The following is a 3,320-nucleotide window of genomic DNA, read 5'->3' on the forward strand; positions in this document are numbered from 1 at the left end:
AATAAAGAAAAAATATGAAAAATAGGATTTACTAACCCTTTTCTTAGATGTGAACTTAATACCACATATTTGAGGTCACTTTATTTTACTCATTTTGGTCATTTTGTCTATTAAGTTCTTTAGGAAAGGCTGTAAGGTTAATGTAAAATGTTTTTCCTTAAGAAAGGCGAACTCTTGGGAACCAGCAGGTGGCGTGGTGGTTAAGGTGCTGGACAGTCCCACATGGCAGACCATGGTTCAAGTCCCAGATGTGGTGGCTTGCTTTCTCACTTTCTCTCTCTCTCTTTTTCTGTCTCTGTCTCTCTCTGGTCAAATTTTTCAAAAAATGAATGCATAAATAAAATTAAATAAATAAATCTTTTTTTTGGTGGGGAGAGGTTTTTGCTATAGGGTGTGTGCACTCTCCAGAAAGAGACAGAGAGAGACAGAAAGCAAGAAATCATCCCCCCTCCCCCCAGGGTGGATGGCCATACCGCAATCTCTTCTTCTCTGTTCTCCTCTTGGGATCTTGGGCATGCATGCACATGCACCCAGTGTGAGTTTAAGCCACCGGGTCCAGGACTCAAACTGCAGTTGACTACATGGGAGTCCAGTGACATAGTCATTACACCAACTGCTGGTCCCTAAATAAATAATTTTTTTTTTTAAAGGTGAATGCTGGTCCCTAAATAAATAATTTTTTTTTTTTTAAAGGTGAATTCTTGGGAACAGTAGATGGGATAATGGTTATGTCACTGGACTCCCATGTAGTTGACAAGGGATGGATTGAGAGAGAGAGAGAGAGACAGAGAGAGAGAGAGAGAGAAAGAAAGAAAGTGAGAAAGCAAGCCACCAGGTCCAGGACTCAAACTATGGTTGACCATGTGGGAGTTCAGCACATTTAACCACCACACTACCTGCTGGCCCCAGAATAACGTTTTTTTTTATTTGTTTGTTTGTTTGTTTTAATGAAAATTTTTCTTCTGTGAGAGAGAGAGACTGACACAAGGAGAGAAAACAGATACCCTCAGCAAGGACTTATACCATGATTTTACCCCCTGTCTTCTAGCCAACCAGGATCATTGCACACCTGGGTGCATGTACCTTGCATGTGCAGGTCAGCCCCAATCTTGCATACATTACCACTGTGCCACTGTAGCTGGGCCTCTCAGAATATCTTATTGTACTCCATAGTAGGTAACTGAAATTGTAGAAAACAAAACCACAGATAAAGACGGACTGCTGTACAAAAATAGTACTTTCCAGTTGTTTATTTTTAGAAATACAGGTATTAGGAATCTTTTAGTTTCCCTGTCTTTGTCTTTTTTATTTTTAATTGTCACAGAACACATTCACACACAAGAGAGAAACAGAGTGATGGAGAGAGACTGTAAGAGGGAGAAAGCAGCCCCCAATGGGGTATGATCACATTGCAAACCCTTCTCTTCCATTTCTCCATCTTGTTATAATTTTGGATACTCATGTGCACGTGCCTGGTGTGTTTTCAAGCTGGCAGCGCCAGGATTTGAACCACAGATGGCTGTGTGGGATCCATCAGAGGGCTTAACTGCTATGCAATGGCCCAGCTCCTTCTTGCCTCTGTTATTCTCATTCATTGTTTCCAGTTAAAATCTTTTATACCATGGAATCACATTAGTTAACCAGAATGTTTCCCCATTTCTGTGAGTTATACTTGCTTTAAGTTTCAGAATTTAGATCTGCTTAAGATAAACAGAAAATTAAAATCCTCTTAAAGATGTCAGTTAACATTTCCAAATGTATCTGCCTAGTCTTTTATCCTAAACCCAAGGCACATGTATATACACATTTTTAAAGATCAGGATTATGTAATGTTTATATAATCACATTATGTCTTATTACATAATTCCAAAATATCTTACTATATTTTATCCTCAATATTTAGACACCTTAAAAATCAGTTTTTAAAAAATGTGTTTGTATTATAATCTATCGTATGGATATATGTAACAACTAAGGAATCTCTTATTTAAGAGGAATATTTTTACATGATTTTTGTCTTTGATTTTCCCTCATTGTGAAAGGTAGCAAAACTTAATGTGTTTCTATTTTTTAAAAATGAATGAGGACCTCCTCTAGGAAGGAGGTTGGGATATTTAAGAGGAATATTTTTACATGATTTTGTCTTTGATTTTCCCTCATTGTGAAAGGTAGCAAAACTTACGTGTTTCTATTTTTTAAAAATGAATGAGAACCTCCTCTAGGAAGAAGGTTGGGAACGAGGTTAGGGACCTCTGATACCATATATGCTAGTTATTATGACCTAGTATTACTTTAGGTAAGATCTTCTGAGCCTTATTCCTCATCTGTAAAACTTAAAAAGAAATTTTAACTGTTTTTTCTATTAGTTTTCTAAAGGACCAAATAATATATTGTTGTGACAGTAAATTTCTAACTATATGACAAACGAGCCATGCTAATGAAGAATGTTTCTTTAATGTGTAAGAGAAAGGATGAAAAAGAATCTTTCCCCAAGACTGATCCAACTTATTTTTTTTAATAGGAGCTCTGTCTAAACATCATTCCAACTTTTGCAAACCTTATAGACTACCCATCCATGAAAAATGCTTTGATTCCAAGAATTAAAAATGCCTGCCTACAAACATCTTCCCTTGCTGTAAGTAGTAGTGTACTTTTTCCCTTTACTGCTCAGTAGTTTAAATCACCTTCTTATTGTTTACAAACCTTTTGTAGTTTGTACATGTATTTCACCTTGACTGTTAGGTAACCTGTATACACTGCTATAAAAGTGAGCTACAGTTTCCTCTGATTACAGTCCTAATCTTAATCCCTCTCTCCGAACTTTGAGTGCTTTAGTAGAAGAGTTGAGTGATTATTTTTTTCCTTAATCCTTTTCTGCTTTAATTGACTACTTTGTTGAAGAGAATCATGAGGTTTAGTTTGGTGTGTAACCCTTAAGAATTTTTGAATAACTTTCTTTAATTAATTGCCTTTATTTTTAATTATCTATCTTTAAATTTCTCATTCTCTACTTGTGCACTTTCAAAAAAGTTAAAATAGAACAAGTTAATATGAATAAAAGTGGAGGAAATGGTTATACTAAAAAATGTAGCTGGCAGGCTAGCAGGTGGTGCAGTGGTTAAGGCACTGGACTCCCACATGGTCAACCATAGCTCAAGTACTGGACATGGCAGCTTGAGAATCATGCTGAATGTGTGTGTGCTCAAAATCCCAGGAGGAGAATGGAGGAGAAGGGATTGTGGTGTGACCACCCCCCCTTCGAGAATGATTTCTCGCTTTCCCTCTCACATCTCTCTCTCTCTATGAATACACGTGCTCTA

The 3,320-nt window shown here is 36.9% G+C and overlaps 1 protein-coding gene across 1 annotated transcript in view; it reads left to right on the plus strand.

Annotated features, from left to right (window-relative positions):
* The window catches only part of SCYL2 (SCY1 like pseudokinase 2), a 77,585-nt gene that overhangs the window by 53,082 nt on the left and 21,183 nt on the right, over positions 1–3,320 (plus strand). Inside the window, exon 12 of the mRNA XM_014591739.2 lies at positions 2,522–2,635. Coding sequence (XP_014447225.1) covers positions 2,522–2,635 — 114 coding nt within the window. The remainder of the gene's footprint in view (positions 1–2,521; positions 2,636–3,320) is intronic.

This window comes from Tupaia chinensis, unplaced genomic scaffold, assembly GCF_000334495.1.
Source record: "Tupaia chinensis unplaced genomic scaffold, TupChi_1.0 Scaffold000054_1, whole genome shotgun sequence".
Lineage (NCBI taxonomy): Eukaryota > Metazoa > Chordata > Mammalia > Scandentia > Tupaiidae > Tupaia > Tupaia belangeri.